The sequence below is a fragment of the Uranotaenia lowii genome, chromosome 2 (genome assembly GCF_029784155.1).
Source record: "Uranotaenia lowii strain MFRU-FL chromosome 2, ASM2978415v1, whole genome shotgun sequence".
NCBI classification, from domain to species: Eukaryota; Metazoa; Arthropoda; class Insecta; order Diptera; family Culicidae; genus Uranotaenia; species Uranotaenia lowii.
In genome coordinates, this window is record NC_073692.1 from 401,438,533 (window position 1) to 401,455,870 (window position 17,338).

The 17,338-nt window shown below is 42.4% G+C and overlaps 1 protein-coding gene across 1 annotated transcript in view; it reads right to left on the reverse strand.

Moving 5' to 3' along the window:
- Positions 1-17,338, reverse strand: part of LOC129743537 (protein O-mannosyl-transferase Tmtc3) — a 604,084-nt gene that overhangs the window by 5,541 nt on the left and 581,205 nt on the right. Inside the window, exons 9-11 of the mRNA XM_055735575.1 lie at positions 14,637-15,389; positions 2,032-2,218; positions 1,328-1,608 (exon numbers count right to left, since the gene is read on the reverse strand). Coding sequence (XP_055591550.1) covers positions 1,328-1,608; positions 2,032-2,218; positions 14,637-15,389 — 1,221 coding nt within the window. The remainder of the gene's footprint in view (positions 1-1,327; positions 1,609-2,031; positions 2,219-14,636; positions 15,390-17,338) is intronic.

The following is a 17,338-nucleotide window of genomic DNA, read 5'->3' on the forward strand; positions in this document are numbered from 1 at the left end:
CTCCTCAGTCCGCAAGAGCAGATGGCCTGCCAAACGTGATATTTGGAAGCGAACTTCGACATTTTCTTCTTCTTAAATTTGTCGTTAACATTGAACTTGCTCTTGCCGGTGGAAAACTCCAACCCAGGAATTGGCTTAAAATCGGCTTTCATATGCGTTTCGTCGTCCATCACACAGTAGCCATGTTTTGTCAGCATCTTCTCGTAGAGCTTCCGTGCTCGAGTTTTAGCCGTCGATTGTTGCCGCTCATCGCGGTTTGGGAAGTTCTGTACCTTGTATGTATATAGTAAAGCTCACTTCTTTTCATTCTGGACGTAGCTCTGCGACATGCCGATCTTTTATTCCAAATCACGGCTTGAGACGTTGGGATTCACTTCAATCACCCTCTTCACCTTTCCATCCGTCTTTTTGTTCTCCGGTCCCGGTTTTCTTCCAGCTCCTTTGCCGTGGTCCAACGTCAACGGCTTAAACGGCTTTAAAAGAATGATCCCAAACTTTTGGCCGATACACCATACTAGAGGTGATCCAAACTTTTGGACGATTACTTAAGTGTCTATTTTATTAATTAAAATAACATTCTTAAATTTTTGCACAAAACTTTTTGATTGTGTTTTGAGAAGTATAGAATAAGGATTCTAATGCAACTCAAATTTTGAAATTTGGTCCACCCTATCCCGAGATGATCGGCTTTGAATATTGAGTGCGATTTTTTGAAAATGTTCTAACTTTAGGTTAAGTTTTACGTGCAAAACTAAAATATTATTTCTGGGCAAAATACCTCCGAAATAACTATTGCTCATTATCTTTCAAATGAGATCAGAAGATTTGAAATATGTCCTAAGACGGCTGAGATATGAACGATCAAAATTTGCATATTTTTTAGCGGGTGATCCCAAACTTTTGGCCGGCAGTGTATACTGTGGTCCTCAGTTGGCATGATAAGTTTTCCCAAAAAAGATCTAGATTAACATTTGAAAAGGGCCAACCATTTCAGGAAAATGACCTCACAGACGAAACTGAATATTTATAACTCTATTCCACCACTTAAACCTGCGTTTTCAACAATATTATTTTTAATTTGAGTTTTGAACAAAATCGACGGTTTCAGTTCCCAAGCACTCAGAATATATAAAATTGATCCGAAATCTACCCAGTCTAATGTAATAGTATGTATTGTCAATTGATATATTTTGATAAATCTTTATCGAATCAATTAGGAAAACTTAAAAGTGTTAAAATCAGTGACATATTTGAAAAAAATGTAGCTATTCCAGCATCTTCTGGAATTTTAAAATTAGGTGATTTATTAATTTTTTTTGAAACTCACATTTTCAGCTGCATCCAAGTCTTTGATGTTATTGATGTAGATATCCCCGAGCAATATTAGGCCTTTGATGTGATCGGGATGGTACTTCACCAGCTGATTAAGGAAAGGTGCCGCTTCCAGGGGCCGATGGTCATCGGCCAAGAGCAGGGCCAGATTGAACAGGGCACTTCGGAAGTCCTGCTTCAGATGCACAGCCCGGCGGAACCAATTTTCCGCCTCATCCGTGTTTCGATCGTCCATCGCAAGCATACCCAGGTTGAAGTGGACTCGTTCGTTGGATTCTGTGGAAGGGGTTAAAAAATTGAAATGATGTTTAAAAAAGTATAGAAAATTTCGACGAAAATTTCCAAAACATTCTAGAATGTGGAAAAATATAGAAATTAAAGAGAATTGAGAAATAAAAATATTTTCTTGTTTGCTCAAAAAAAAAAAAAAAATAAAAAATCAGATGATTTCAAGCTATTTTTAAAGAGACTGGACCGGATCATGATTTCGAATTATCTGCCATCAGATTAGAATTTTCATATCTTCATTGGGGCAAATGAAGCCAAGGGGCGCAGATTGCATCGCTCATAAATGCTTGTCACGTCCTCTGATTTTGACCCCTCGTTTCCTATCCCTATTCCCTATCCATGTGCCCTTAAAGTCGATCGAAATCTTCACACCGGAAAGCAAAGTAGGTTTTTACGTATGTATAGACTCACCATCCTTGGCCAGCAGTTTCAGTAGCCGTTCGCGAGCAATTTTCCTCAGCTCCGGTCGGCCCAGTTCCTGCAGCAGGATGGCCGAATTCAGCAGGGCCTGTTCGTGCTCCGGATCGAACTCCAGGGCCTTGTCCAGGTAGGCCAGCGCCTGGGAAGCTTTGCCCTGTTCCAGGAAGACAACTCCCAGCTGTAAGTGGAGAAAAAGAAAAAAGGAAGACAGGAGAAAATTGAGTGCCAGTTGAAAATAACATCTCCAAACGAGAATTTAGTAAGTGGAAGTCCGATAAACATAGGCTGCATTTATTAGATATGGCAAGCACGTTCTTTTCCTGAGGAGCTAGGAAGATGACCCTGATTTTTCAGCTAACCCATGTCATTATTATTATTTGCTTCTACAGACTTGTATTGGAAAAAGATTAAATCAAATGAATATAAAAAAACAGAAGTACTAAACTATGAGCCGATTTTTTGACAAATTAAATGATTTCAAAAATTTTGACAATTTCGACTTTTTTAAAAATTTTGAAAACTTGATAATTTTGACAGTTTTTAAAATTTTAAAAAATTTGAACAATTTTGAAAATTTTGACAATTTTGACAATTTTGACAATTTTAACAATTTTGACAATTTTGACAATTTTGACAATTTTGACAATTTTGACAATTTTGACAATTTTGACAATTTTGACAATTTTGACAATTTTGACAACTTTGACAATTTTGACAATTTTGACAATTTTGACAATTTTGACAATTTTGACAATTTTGACAATTTTGACAATTTTGACAATTTTGACAACTTTGACAATTTTGACAATTTTGACAATTTTGACAATTTTGACAATTTTGACAATTTTGACAATTTTGACAATTTTGACAATTTTGACAATTTCGAAAATTTTTACAATTTTTACAATTTTTACAATTTTGACAATTTTGACAATTTTGACAATTTTGACAATTTTGACAATTTTGACAATTTTGACAATTTTGACAATTTTGACAATTTTGACAATTTTGACAATTTTGACAATTTTGACAATTTTGACAATTTTAACAATTCGACAATTTTGACAATTTTGACAATTTTGACAATTTTGACAATTTTGACAATTTTGACAATTTCGACAATTTTGACAATTTTGACAATTTTGACAATTTTGACAATTTTGACAATTTTGACTATTTTGACAATTCTGAAAATTTAACAGATTTTTTTTTTCATGATTACAGAAAAATCACTCCCAGTCGTTTATGTGATCGAGAGGCTCCAGTTACACGTTTTTTTTCGACAGTTTTATGAACAGCCCTCGAAATGAAAGAGAGGACCAAGGGGCGGTGAACCCAAATCGCGTATCATTATCATGATCGTCGTCGTGTCCGACTGGGCGGAAAAACGCGACGTGATGAATACTAAATTGTGAGAAAATGATCGAAAGTGAAAAATGCGCTCGGCAGGGTGAGAAGAAACAAAAGATGGTGTGGTTTTTTTTCACTCTCTCTCTCTCTCGTCGTGATCTAGGGGTAGTCCTCGAAAAGTTTTCCCTTCTCGATGGGCAGCAGTTTGTAAAATATAGCCGAGGCGTTTTTTTTCTATCGTTAAAATGTTGCCTGTTTGTTTCAAAGGGGCCGGCCCGGAGTCTAGTTTTACCATGGATGGGAAAAAGTTGGAGTAAAAAAGCAGCAAACGATCCGGGTGGTAAATCCGCAGCATCCCGCCCAGGGAAAATCCGAACGAGAGACAATAATCGCGCGGCTGTATTTGCTTAAATTTGCATAAAATGGGGTGCACCCGAGCGTTGTTTTGTTTTCATGTGGTTTGGTTGCGGTGGATGGACCACAGTCGTAGACCCTACAACACTCAGTAGTTAGAAGAGAAAATGAAAGATCCCTCGGTTGGCCATCCGTTAGGATGGGTTCCGAGAATGAATGCTAATAATGGACCGTGTGACGATGCTCTGCCGGACAACAGCAGAGGGAAGCTGTCCGTTTCAGCTGTTGTCCCAGAGGTTATTTATCGGACTAAAGGCCGTCCCCTCGGTTGCCGGACTCATCTGGGGGTTGTCCTTGGATGCGAGCTTTCGCACGGATTTCAATGACGACGTGGATGTCTAAAGTCCGACGACGACGGAAGGTTCCACACGAACGAGGAGTTTGTCTATTCTACTTTCCCTTCAGGCGACAAAACTGCTGCGGCCGTCCGGCGTTGTCAGTATTCAGTGCTTTTCTATCCCACCAGTAGTGTCAGTTGGGAATCCGCCCGGCCCGGGAAAGTTGGGGAAAAAGGAAGAGGAACAGTTGGCGACATGATTGGAACTACGTGAACCGACCAGCACCAGACAGTTAATGAACTCCCGGCCAGAGTTTCTCTGTTGATGCGTGTGCTTGGAAGAATGAAAAGCTTCAGCGAAGGAAGGGTTACCATATCAAATCGAATCCAAAACTTGTTTGGAGTTAGAATAAATTCAAAAGATCACTTTTCATAACTTTTTCTGAAATTCAGTAAAACAAGTTAGAAATTCTTCCAAAATTATGCTTGGTAACTACAATTAGCGATTTAACGAAAAGAAGCTCATCGTTATGTAATTCCATTTCATTTCGATCGAGATGTCGACAAAGAAGGTCAAGGTATCGACTTTTTAATGTTTTTAAAGATTTGACCCCTTTGCGGTTGTAGTTTGGACAGCATATCCCATTTCATAGCTTAACTTCGTTCATCTACTTTGAATCCCGACGATACTGTTAAAAACACTAACTCTGCAGCATTCATTAGCATGACTTCACGTTCTTCGAGTTCCTCTCGGAAAGGCTTCAGGTCAATGGCATCTGAGGCATGTCCAAGCATTGCACTTGCAGGTGACTGACGAAGATGATGGATTTGAGAAAAAAGATGTGATATGTGGTCAGGTTTCTTGAGGTATTTCTGGTATGACGGTATCAGAATTTACAGAGCAAACTCGAGGCACTCTCTGCGATCTCCAACACAGCAGATCTCGAAATCCATGTCAAAGAGATCAAGTCGATGGAGCCAACACAGAAAATCTTCCCAATTTCACGTTAGCAGGGTAGTATGATAACCGAGAATGTTTCTAATATCTGAGAATAAGCCATTGCCTGAGGGTGGTATTTATCAAGAAGGACACCGAAACCTTGATCAATGAGGCTCGATTTGCATGTTTGGTCTCCGAAACATTTGCCGATCCCATCAGATCCCTCCAAGAACCTAAACGTCAAATCCGTACTATATTACGGGTGCGAAAACTGATAGTTTTCGCGAATCTTTGTCTGCAAAACATTGTCCGCGCTTGTTGACCCGATGACTGAACCTCAAACGCGGAACAATGTCGCCAGTATAAAGGAAGCTGAATGCCTCTTATGCCTTTGGATATGGAGTTCAGATAAGCACTCCGGAAAGCTTGAGGTCACCGGCATCCAGCTACTTTTGATAAAAATAAGAGATATCAGAGAATGTTTTGAATCAGGATCTGACGTATTCGAGTAGAACTTGATCAAAAGCCTAATTAAAAAAGCATCGCTTAGTTGACGTATGCGTAGCCTTGTAACCAACTTCGAGACTCACTTTATGAAATTAATGGTCAGAGCTTGATAAAGTGAGTCGTAGACCAGGTTCTCCAACACCTAGGGGGACAGTTAAGGTTAACTTCTTGAATTTTCAAATCTATGGTTATTCCACCCTAAGAAAACTACGCATAAACACGAACACCAACGCTAAACTTTACAATACCGTCTAGTGATTAGAGTATGGGGTCTCACCACCAGAGGTCAGCATACTACTATGAGACAAAACGATGTGAAGACACTGAAAGTCATTTGGGGTGTTCCACAAGGTTCGACATTAGTTCCTGTACTGTGGAATTAGATATACGACGATCTGCTGACGATAAGTCTTGTCGCGACAGTCAATCTGATGGGACTGGCGGACGACGCAACGTTGTCTCCCTAAACGATATATTTTTTCACCGAGGAAGCATAGCCCTCACGACGCTCACGACAATATCGTGTCCAAATACGTACCCTAGTACCCGATCGACAATCTGTTTAGCATTAAAAGCAATCTCGAATACGCCTGTAAGAAAATGACATTGTCTCCGACCGTCTTACGTGCATCATGTCGAACCCCTCCGCGATCTCTTTCTGCAGAATGAGGGTTTACTTACTGCACTTAACTGAAGAATGAGAGTGATACTTGCCATTGAATCTGAACTCCCGGCTTTGCCTATCGAAGACATTTTCTGGGACGATTTTGAGCTTCTTTGGACTCGCATTGATCGTAGTGTACGTGCTACCTGATCGATCTGGAAACCTGGTACTTGCAGAGACCTTCCCAGGTTGTCTGTCTATAGCAGCGGTGTGTAGACTCGCTTCGGAAAGAATCATTCGGCTGATTTTTTCCGAGTTTAACTTGTTGTGTGCAGATTGATTTTATCTTCGTTCCAATCATGACGCGATTGCACACAAAACGAAGAGAACAGTTCCGAATTGATGTTTTCCATGCCTCGCAGGAATAAAATCACACCAACGAAACAACAGAACGAAGCTTACCGTACACGAATGCTCACGAGCGATCGTTGCCCGACGGACCGAGTTAACATTCCTCGCACCCTTCTCTCGCTCGTTTCCCGTTCCCTTGTATCTATCAATTTAAGCCACGCCCCCATGCGTTGTCCGATTGATGTGTTCGGCTGCCGAACGAAAACGATTTTTTTTTAATTCGCAGAACTGTTCGTTTGCTTCGCTGATGTTTCCCCCGATTGCTGTTTACTCCTGCCGAGTTTACCCGAAGCTTACTTCCTGATGCTTTCCGAGTTGAACTTTAGATAGCATCATTGCAGATTGAGTTTAACGGAATAAAATCGTTCTGCAAAGAAGGGCAAAGTGCGAGTATGTAGACTCGCGATTTTAACATCTCTGGTCTGTAGTCAGCTCTATTTGTTCTCCTGAAGATGACATACCTACTCGTCATCGGCTAGGTAGGACTTCGCCGTACGGCCGTACGCTCGTCCTCTGTTTCGTTAACGAAGGGTTCAGGATTTCAGCCTTTGTGGTCTCACTTGATACCCAGACGGTATACCAACTATTTTTTTGAAGTGTTTTATGTCATTTCTGTCGGCACTCATCAGAAACCTTTTTCAGTCATCGCTGAACTGCGTGATCTTTCCCTCATTGTGGAAAGAAGCTCACATGTCCACGAGAAAAGGAAGATATGAGAGATGTTACATCTACCGTGGAATCTATGCTCTTTGTACGATAGCCAAACTGTTTGTTTTGGATCCAATTTTCTCATTTTGTAAGCATAACTTCCCCGACGATCTGCTCAGATCCCTGCCTAAATAATACACGACTACAAACCTATTGAGCTGTACATCGTTTATGAAAATCGCGAATCAAACAAAGAAATTAAAACGACTAAAATCGAAATCGTTTGTGTAAGACAGCTTTGCTGAAAAAACTCAAACTAACGCCAAGCTCGAACGTTTATTGGATTGGTTCCAGAGCTAACAACAAAACATGCATATTCGGATGACCTGGAACATTTTCACATCATAAACGGCCACGACGACATCCACTTCCTACAACAGCTATCCACCGTTTTTGCACACTGGTGCGACATCAAATATGTACATTCCTTGAAATATGTACATCCTTGAAGAGGAAACCATCATCCGAATGGACCATATCAACGATCTGGGCGTTATTCTCGACCAAAACGGCTGGAGTTCAAGACTCACTCGAACTGTATTGTCGACAAAACATCTCGAAGCCTTGGATTCTTATTTTGCAGTTGAAAAAAACAGCATTTACCTATTAAAGTGGAGGCAATATACATACATAAATTTTATTTATTTCTAAAGCGACGAAAACTACACCAATTGGGCATTATACGACACCTTATTCGTACCTATCGGAAGATTGCAAGAGAGTGCAAGATTTTGGTCTCATAGCCTTCAAATCGTTGCCAGCGACAATATTTTCTAGTTCTCTCATTGGTCAATACTACTCGATTTCCATCTGATTTTAAGCCATCTGGATGCACTGTGTGTTGCAGAGAGAACATTACGGTGATTTTTTCACTTGAAGCCGCGCGGGAATTTACAAACATGGCGAACTTATTATCATATTCGATTTAAATTGACTTCAGACGACATCTTATACGATATTTTCTCTATGCAGTTGGAATTGCGATTCGCAACACCATTGCAAACGACTTAAGTTATCATTTCTGATACGATTTCATGTTTGCTTGGATATTGCCTAAGAATGATTTATTGCTGCCTAGTTCGTCCCATTCTCAAGTAAGCTTCAGCTGTTGGGTACATTTTCTTCTAGGGCAGAGCTGAACGAATTGAGGCTATTCAGAAGCGCTTCTTGTGGTATGCACTACGATACCTGAACAGACAAGATCCGTTTCGTTAACGAGCTATGGAAACCGCTGCCATCTCATAGACTACGCTTCATGTCCGCTGAAATGCTACTCGTGCTCTAGTTGTCGTGGACCTTTTGACATTGAGAATCGATTGTCCCGTGCTGTTGGAGGTCATACTCTCCAGTGTGCGACCCCGAGGATAACGAAACCAGAATCAGCAGCTCTACGTTCCCATTCGTTTGAACAATTATGGGGCTAACAGCGCTTTCATTGGTTTTCTAAAAACTTTCAATCGTTTTTTATTAACATTTCGACTTCGATATCTCAAGAAATCTGATACAAGCTCAATTAACTGCGACCTAATGGTAAGGGTTCGCTTCAGAAGGTACGTCGAGTACCCCCACATAGAAGTGACAATGGATCCAGCTGCCTAAAAAACCTCGACAATCCGAAGCAGCAAAAGTAGAATAGGGTCGAGCTTGACTTTACCCATCCTGCGATACGGTAAATGATCCTGTGAGTTATCAGTGTATGTCATATCGTTTATGGATACAGCGTAACAAAGATACGCCTAACGTGAGGAAGTACGCTAAGTAGACCTTGATGGCCAACTGGCAGCATCTGTAATACAGCGCAGAGAGCGAAAAATGGATCCATCATCTGTTTTAGAGCGTCGGTAGTTGGATAGAGCGAAAGCATTGTAAAGTTGACTGCTTGGCTGGTAAGTGGTCACGGATTCTTGATAATTGTACACGAACACGACAGCCAAAAACGTGCTAGGGAGTACCCGGTCGGAGTAAACTAACCTAATCGAATGAAGGGCGCTCGATCCTACGGTTGAACAAACAAACAAAAGCATCTACCACTTAGCAATTTTCCATACAAGCTCAAACAATAAGAAGGAACCGTAATGGGGAGCGAAAACGCTAAACTCGATCAATTGAACGGAGATTACTCGGTTAAACGGAAGTGTTTTGTCCCGGATTAGGTTCGAGCGCGTTTACGCTCTAATTTTTTTTTATTAGTTGATGACCCAGGTGTTAGATCCTTTTTACGGATTGCATTCCAAGGCACGGCGGGCTACCGCGTACCCCCAGTTTGCTACTTTGGGTCCATGGGTGCAATTGGACGACTCATGATACAATGCTAAGGAGCATTGTACTCCCTACGCCATCAAATCCACCTGGGGCCGCTTGACCTTTGTTCCAACCTCGAACTGTTTAGCACACTTTATCTTTAATGGTGGGAGGTCGTTTCGCGCTCAAACGCTCCAAGGCAATACTCGTTTCCGATTCAACTTTCAGCAAATATCTCATTCTAACACAACTCGATGCACAAACCCTCCTCTGACGAGTAAGATCCCAACATCTCATCGTGTTAAAAGAGGTCCCCATTTAGCTCAACTACTAACTTTGTGGATCTAGTCCAGGAAGTTCAGAAACACAAAGCGAGTTGTCGACGGCACTTTCTCTGTTCGAACACGCGGGTCAGAGGCAAACCTCCTAAGCCACGTGTTGGACTCAGACTCCTCCGAACTTTCTAGTGTTGACTTAAGTCACCACTAAGCGCAACTACCCGATTTTCAAGTCGGGTGCTTTACTCTCCGAAGTGCAAATCGAGCTGAAGACCGCCTTCGTCCGGTCGCGCTCGCGATGCGTGTCGAACCCTGACACCTCTGGCATACTGTGCCCCACTGACACTGACGTGTTTAACACGTCTCTAAGTGATTGACCCACCATTGGCCACCACTTTGCGCATCTACTCATTTTGCGAGTCGGATCTATACCCACCGAAACGCAAATGTTGGACCCTCACCCTCACACCCGAGTACTGATACCTAAGTACCCGGGTGCACCCCTTCTTCCGCGCGGATTTGGCAGATCCGTCGACAGCCTCTATTGGGTTTAGTGATAGCCGTATATCTGCAATACGCCAGACCACAAGGAGGTGGAACTACCAGCCCAGTTACGCTCTAATGAGTAGGAAGTAAGTTGTAGTGTGAGCGGTGTATCCAAATTCTGTTTCTAATAGTTTGAATATTATACCTTTTTTTTGTGCGTTTCTGCATCAAGCGTTAGAGGAAAAGTGTTCTAAGTGATTTTTGCGGAAAAAGGTAAGAAAGCAGATATGGCTCAATTGTAAACTCCCATCGACGTGGAGGAAAATTCAGAGTCTCAATTCGACTGGTGTTTAGAAATGGTTGTAAGATTCCATCATTCATGGAAGCCTCAAGTGAGACGTGCTAACGGTCATTGATTTGCTCAATTTTTCGTCTCACTCTTACACCGTCGCTATGTTGTGAGAGTACCAGAGAGCCAAACTGGTAGAAGTAAACAAACGGCAATGAAGAAGTTAAGTTTGATTGCAACCACCAATGAGCGCGTACGCGAATTTTTAATCGATCTGAAACTCCAGTATCAGGAGAAAAAAGTTTTTCCTCACGGTGGGAAAATTATGTGCAGTGGTTTAGTTCTCACTTTATCGATATTTTTATGCTAGTTTTACAGTCCGCTAGCTGTACAGTGATCAAAGTGTAGTGATTACTGCTGTTATCGAACAACTAGGAATCATCTGCTGGTGGTAAAGTCCGAACCGCCAGAGAAGTCAGCGACAGAAGGCTCCAACCGTGACGGTCCAAGGGACATCTCTACCCACCGGAGCCCGAACGCCATCTTACGCAGTCGGCCATCGCCCTGCGAGAACGGTTCCCGACGCCAAAAATACCCGAAACATCTGAATCGTAGCGTTCAAAGTCTCGAATGTGTACCGTGACAGGCGCGAGTCCAGAACAAGCTGTTCTCGATCTGGAATACGAAGTTGCTAGCCAAAGGGATAAAAGAAAACCGGACAGCGGTCGGAGTAGACTGACCCCATCGACGGGAGGGCTATCGAGTAGTGTGCGCCCGACCCCACGATTTGAAGCTACAAAGATAAGGCAACATCTTCTGCGTAGCGGATGCCGTATGCGCGCAGGATGCTCCATTTTCGGGAAGTATCCGAATAGTGCGGTTCCCAACGACCGAAACTGCGGGGATAAGACTACACTTTTCTCGCAGTGAAAATCGTTGAGAAAGGGCTATTCCACGTTCGGCGAATACAAACGGGTAGAGGGGCTCTTGACGCCTGGTGAGCCATTCGAGTCGGAGTAGGATGACGTCTTCGTCGGGAATCATCCGAGTCGTTGCGTTAAGTGCCGCGCGTGTGCTGTGACAGGCGCGAGTCTAGGATAAGCACAAAGGTGACAAACCTCGAATCCTGGAGTCGGGCTTCGAATCGTGAGAGGAGATTTCAGGCCTCGAGTTTTTAGGAGGAGAGGTTTGTGTGGTCAACCGCGAGTCTTTACGATAAGAGGTCGGCTCTCGAGCCGTGAGAGGAGAGATCAGGCCTTTGATCAACAAGAGAAGGGGTTTAAGTGGTCACCTCGAGTCATTACGAGCAGAGGTCAGATCTCGAGCCGCTGGAGAAGAGATCGGGCTTGAGTCGTGCAGAGGAGAAGTCAACCTCGAGTCGATGCAAGGAGAAGTCGGATCTAGGGTCGTTAGAGGAGAGATCAGGCCTCGAGTCGCGAAGAGGAGAGGTTTATGTGGGAATTCAGTCATTGCGAGGAAATGTCGGTTCTCAAGTAGTCAGAGGAGAGTTCAAACGTCGAGTCGTAAAGATGAGAGGTTTTGCTGAAAGTGGTCCCGTCTATGACTATGAGTATTGCCTTGTAGCACACTAGCGCAAATAGACCTTCCACTATTGAAGCATAGTGTGTTAAACAGTTCGAGATGGGAACTAGGTTTGCGGCTCCAGGTGGAGTTTAGGGAGTAGGAAGTATACGCTGACTATATCATGAGTCTTTCCATTGTTCCCATGGACCCAGAGAAGCAGAGACAAGGTGGCTCGCCGTGCCTTGGAATATAATGCGTAGACCGGGATTCACTCAACCATTGTACAAATTGTGAAACTGTCAGTCAGTTAGTTAAGGCGCGCCTAGCCTGAGCTAAGAAATTTATTTAGAGCACTCGGTTCGTTAAGTTGGAGGTGATTTTGGTCAGTTACGATATTTTGGCTGATAGTGCGTTACTTTGGCCTCGCAAATCTAGAACCCTTAAGAATATACTTCTTATTAGAAACCAATCTGAGTTGTTCCAAAGTAATTTCGGATTATCTGAGTCACTTTGACTGAGAGATCGGAGGGATCTTTGGGGATCGGTATCCTTCCACCTGTTTCAGCTCCAGAGCTCCCGCCTTGAATACTAGCTGGCCGAGAGTATCAAGCACGTCAACGGCCTCCTCGAAAGGGGATTGGCGCTTAAGGCTTTGACGGTAAAAAAAGCGACGCCAACGTTGCTCATCGACCCTAAACCGGAAGTGGAGGAAAAAAGTAAGTTACACATTCGAAGTATAGATCCATCACCCTTAGTGTGGGATCACGGTTACAGACCACAGGTGGAGATGAGGGCTTAGGAGGTGTAAAGGGTGACAAAAAAGTCCGGTCACACTTTTTTGGGGTCGCCTGTAGTCTACACGTTGCATCTCTCTGGTGCCTTCTATATGTCAAATGAAAGGGCTAACTCTGCAGCCCAAAGTGGCAGAGTTTCGTTTCTGTGCAATTTGTTTACATTGAGTTGTGAGCCATGGCAGAGTTAAGGGCAGCTGTTATCGCTGCTCGGTTTGGCGCGCAGATGACAAGCTTATTTTTTCGGACGAGAAGCTGTTCGTTTTGGAGCAAACAGTCAATCGCCAAAATGATCGAGTTTGGAGTGTGAGCCTCCAGCAAGCTCCTGCGGACAAGCTGAACGTTTTCCGGTTCCAAAATAAGACGTCAGTCTTGCTTCCTGACAGATGGCGCAGCATCCCACACCGCAAAGGTTGTTCAGGCGTGGTGTGAGGAAAACTTGACCCATTTCATTTCGAAGAATGAATGGCCTCCGTGGTCTCCGGATCTGAATCCAATGGATTATTTCGTGTGGGGATACATGATGTCTAAGCTGAACGACTATAACATAGCAAATTTGGAGCAATTCAAGCGAGTTATCACGAAAATCTGGGACGAGATGCCGATGGAGCAGGGGCGCGCCGCTTGCGACGACTTCCCGAGACGTCTGAAGGTGGTATAATTCCGAAATATCGTCTGTGAAGTATCTTTATGAGTTACTGAATAAAGCTATGAAAACCAGATTAAGATTTTCTTCTTATTCTTAGAGATATTGAGGTTTTCCTGTGTGACCGGACTTTTTTGTCACCCTGTTCGTGGGTGTACCATAATTTGATTCATGATACCTGTTGACCCAGATTCATAAATAGGGTTACGCGTTCGCTCGTTGGACGTGGACTTGGATGAAACTGAAAAAAAAGATTATTGGGAACCGAGGTTGATCATCCGAAATATAAAGTCGGTGTGTAGACGCTCGAGTCAGTCGAAAAGCTTGATCTGTAAGGCAACCAGGGGGCTCCAATGTGTTTTTTGGTGTGGGGAAGTTAGGTTGGTCGTTACAAAAACTAAGCTTTAAACATAATGTGTCAAGTTTATTTTTGAAAGCTGGGTTATTTTGAAATGTTTTTCAATTTTTAAAACGTTTATAATTTGTTATTCGTACAATTTTGAAAATCTTTTTAAATTTGCCAGTTTTAACAACCTGTTTACCCTATTCCCAAAGATCCCCATCACCACGGCACGGAATGTTTAATTTTCCAAGAACGTCGTCCTTGCTCGGTGTCCTTGGCCGTGTCCGGGTGCCACTGCCGTGTCATTCATCGTTTTCGTTGATTATTATTACTGTTGTTGTCAGTATTGCCACCGGCAAGCTAGTAGCTAGACCCCGACTGGTTGTTGAGGGATGACATTTTGACACGTCAATCGATGCGATTATATAACCCATCAAGCACCAACACCGTTTTAATGGGAATCAGGCAGGGCCAACAACGACGCGTCAGGTCGTCGTTTGACTTCCCGCGATTACTCCGGACCGGTCTTATGTCATGTCATCGGTTGTCGGTGTCATCCGCCCCATCATCGATAGAATCGAAGGAAGAAGTAATCGATACTGGACCACCGCGAATCGGTTGGGACTAACAACGGGGGGAAATCTTTCTGGTTCCGTTTGCCTGACTGACGTGAATGCGTGTTAATGAGTTTCCCGACGGGATTAGCTCGGTGTGATTGAATGTGCCGCTTTAGGTGCGATACGAGTATATCTAATGTTGTTTTTTGTTTTGCTCTGGAAATACTTACGTTGTAGTAGATGTCTGGATTGGTGCTGTCGTAGAGAAGCGCCCTTTCGTAGACTTCCTGCGCTTCTTTGGTTCGGTTCAGTTTGATCAGGATGTCGCCCCGATTGATGTACGCCTGGGTGTAATCGGAACGCATACTGATGGCTTGTCGATACAGCAAATCTGCCTCCTCCAGTCGAGTGGCGTTTTTGGAAATTAAATTAGCCAAATTGAGGAACACGTTCAGATGATTTGGGGCAATCCTAGCTTGATAGGACTCGCCGGGTTTTGCTTTCGGCAGTAATGACTTCGCCTTAAGGTAGGCTTGTTCAGCTTCCTTGAACATCTTTAGATGGTTGTAGGTCCTGCCGACGTTAATGTGTGCCCCGACGTCGTCCTCTTGAACGCTGACGGCTTTATGAAAGAATTGAAGAGCTTCTTCGAACTTTCCTTCGCTCTCCAGAGCATGACCAACATTATTAAACAACTTGGCGTTACGCTGGTTGACTTTTAGGCCGGACATGAAGATCGTGTACTCAGACTCCCAGTCTGCGTTACGATTGTAGGTCTTAATCGAGTGGCTTAGCAGCAGGAACCCAAGGCAGGCCCAGGTCATCTTGCGGGACCACCTTTCCGACACCAGCTGGAATCCGTACGCCACCAGGATGCAGAAACCCATCGAGGGCATGTAAAGTACCCGTTCCGCAATGACGAATCCCACCGGGAAGAACAGGTTCGAGGCCGGCAGAAATGGAAGAATCATGAAGGCTAGGCCCTGTAATGATAGGAAAAATAAAAAAAAATTACTAAACATTCAATTTTAAGTAACACACATTAAGCAAGTCTGTTTTATTGTTTTTCAACACTTTTTCATAACAATTTTTAGTGCCACTAGTTCTATTACTGTTTAATAATAGCTCTAAAAAAATGCTTCATTGCTGTTGAAGACACGATTTTGATCGACTGTACCAATATCATAAACCGTAAATTTTTTGCCAATATAACTCTGTAAACTTTTATAATCAAAACTTGTCATAACTTATAACTCATAGTTATCTTTGCTTGATTTTGAGAATAATGTTAATGTATACGAGGAAACTCCCGACTGTTTTTCGACAATCCAGGGCATCCGGGTTGGACCGGACTTTTTCATTGAATATCCGGGCAATCTAAAATGATTTTGTTAAACGATAGTTTTCTAGAAGCTTTGTAGACTGCAGTTAAAAAAATAGTTCCTTGTGATGCGATTATTTTAATCTTAAAATTGGCCTAAATGGTGAACTCACTTAAAATTCCTATTACAGTACCTCAAACACAAGTTAGAAGAGACTTTGAAATTCGATCAACTTTCGTACGCCAAGACAATTCAGACAAGATACGCAAGTATCTAAATTGACTCCACCTCCAGCAAAACTTGCAACATCAAAGGTTCCGAACTAGTCAATTGCCTCGAACTTGGGCTTTTTATTTCTTCAACATTTCGGTTGTTCTTGGGCTGCAGTTTTTTTTTTTCGTCCCACTTACTGAAGATCCAATTTTACTTTCGCCAGGTACCCGAAAAGTTAAACTGTATTTTTATTTCTTTCTATCTTTTTTTTTTGACTCACCGGCTGATACTTTCACCGGTCAACTTTTTCACCTTTCTCAGTTGAACTGGTTCGGGGCAGATTTATAAAGCCAACCCTTTCAATTTTCCACCGGTTTTCCATCGGAGCTTTTCTCGGAAGCAATGTAACTTCTTGCTTTATCGATGACCCCACACCGATCACATCGCTCCTTTTTTTCTGTCCCTGTTTCTCTCAGAGTGCGCCCAAGTAAGTGTGTTGTTGAGGCTGCAATTTTTCTTTTTAGTTTTCAATTGTTTCTACTTCTTTCTCCTGGTGCGCGATTTCGACTAAAGTATTAACTTTTTTTTTCCATCACCCAACTAGGACCGGAGAGTGTACTTTTGTTCTCGAGGTGAGAAGTTAAATTATGTTCCGAATGAAGTCGAACGAAAAGTTACTTTTCGGGTAATTTTGTTCTACCAACACCCGAAAAGTTTCCGGCCACCAGCCCTCGCTCTCCCTTAACTTGATTTCGGTGGTTATCGGGTGTTTCAATTTCGGTGAAAATTGATTACTAGGAACTGGCTGCTGTTTGATTCAAGTTAGCTGCACTTGCTGATGGAGTAGGTGGTTAAAGTTTCCAATCGACAGCTTGATTGTTTGAACTCGGATGTTAAATCGAAAAGAAATTGCCCTTTCATTAGTTTGCCGGTTTGACATGATAGATGAAAATTGAAATCCGGTCAACCTTAGAAAATCAACAATCGATCAATAATGGATAAAAAATATTACAGTAGATGCTTTGAAAAATTTGGGAAATAAGAAAGATCAAAGGAGAACCATAGAAGAATCATAAAAGAATCACAGAAGGATCAAAGAAGAACCATAGAAGAATCATAGAAGAGTCTTTCATGAACCATAAAAGACCATAAAAGAACCATACAAGAACCATAGGAGAATTTCAGAAGAATGATAGAATAACCATAGAAGAGTAACAGAAGAAACATAAAAGAATCATAGAAGAATAGAAAAAGAATCATAAAAAAATAAAAGTGAATTTTTTAAAGAATCATAGAATAATCATGAAAGATTCATAGAAGAATCATAGAAAAATTATAGAAGAATCATAGAAGCATCATAAAAGAATCATTGAAGAATCATAGAAGAATCATAGAAG